This window comes from Nicotiana attenuata, chromosome 2, assembly GCF_001879085.1.
Source record: "Nicotiana attenuata strain UT chromosome 2, NIATTr2, whole genome shotgun sequence".
In the NCBI taxonomy this organism is placed as follows: Eukaryota; Viridiplantae; Streptophyta; class Magnoliopsida; order Solanales; family Solanaceae; genus Nicotiana; species Nicotiana attenuata.
Window position 1 is genome coordinate 90,621,408 of NC_031990.1, and position 1,460 is coordinate 90,622,867.

General features: G+C 38.0%; 1 protein-coding gene across 1 annotated transcript; it reads right to left on the minus strand.

Moving 5' to 3' along the window:
* On the minus strand, positions 416 to 1,459 carry LOC109223074 (ATP-dependent RNA helicase DEAH13-like). Its single transcript, XM_019387333.1, has 4 exons — positions 1,420 to 1,459; positions 1,262 to 1,322; positions 785 to 1,180; positions 416 to 655 (listed from the first exon to the last, which is right to left on the minus strand). Exons 2-4 carry the CDS (start codon positions 1,286 to 1,288, stop codon positions 428 to 430), a joined length of 651 nt encoding a protein of 216 aa, XP_019242878.1. The 5' UTR covers positions 1,289 to 1,322; positions 1,420 to 1,459; the 3' UTR covers positions 416 to 427.

Below are 1,460 nucleotides of genomic sequence, written 5' to 3' on the forward strand. Positions count from 1 at the left end.
TTGTGTGTGATAATCAAGCTGCTCTTCATATTGCGTCAAATTCAGTGTTCCATGAGAGAACTAAACACATTGAGATTGACTGTCACTTTGTCAGAGAAAAGATACACTCGGGAAATATTGCTAAAAAGTTTGTGAAGTCGAATGATCAGCTTGCAAATATTTTCACCAAGTCTCTCACTGGTCCTCGTATTAACTACATATGTAACAATCTCGGTACATATGATTTATATGCACCAGCTTGAGGGGGAGTGTTAGAATAGTTATGTAATACTAAATAGTAGTAAATAACCCTAATCACATATGTATTAGGAGCTCATTGTATCATGTTTAACATATGAGAATAATATCAATAATATTTTCTCTCATGCTTTCTCACAGGAAGCATATAGAGAACAATAGAATATCTCACCTGAGGAACTTGGGTTGTCTAACCACAACCTGTCTCACCACAAACTATTACACACGTGTTCTCATTTATAGCTTCCATTATCTCCTGTTCCATCATGACTATCGGCAGATCGCTCCTCTTATTTTCAACCTCCTTTGGTCTTGAAACGTGCACCACAGTTGGAGTTGTTAAAGCTCTTTGAGGAAGACTGTTAGCCGAGTTGCTACTATTGCTTAGAATGGCATTTTGAATATCCTTGGTACCATCCTGTTCAATATGAAGTGCCCACACAGAACAAGGATGACATGCATATGAGAGAGCCTCAACGAAAATTAGGTACCAAGTATATGGTTGACACAAAATAAAAGGCTGTATAAACTGAGAGTGAAGCAATACCATTGATTTCCTCTGTTCTTCGTTATAACAATCACAAATAGATGGATGATCTTGCTGATAATCTGACTTTAAATATTCTGTAGTTCTATCCTCTTCTTGCTTATTTTGCACCGAAGCATCTCCTCCGCAAACTAAAAGTCCACTCTGAGAAGTCAACTCTTCAGGAGACCCTGGAGTGACCAGTGCTTCACTTTGGACTTCACCTTTTCCTAAGGAGGACTGCAAAAGATTGCTATTGACTATTGGACTCGACTTCATTTTGTTAGAATCATCCAAGACATCACTAGTTAGGCTGTTGGCTGTCCTCTTCTTGACTGGTCGATCTTTATGTGGCATTTCTAACCCCGCCCTAGAAAACTGCACTTCTCTCCTACGCTTCTCTCGGCTAGTTTCAACCTACAGCATACGGGGCATGATTTTAGAGCTAAAGTCTAACAACCTATCACATGTAAAGTAAATATGGACAATTATACAAACCTGACCCAAGTTCCTTGAACACCACATAAGTGAATAAAGATCATCTTGGATCTGATACTTCCTGAAATGGGAATTATTTATCATTATCCAACAAAAAAAACTTCCTAGAATACTTAAAGAGAAAAGCTAGTCCAAGCAAAATGAGGAGAATTCTTAACTTCAAGGTCTTAATGCTTTACAGCTAAAACGGATTGATTTA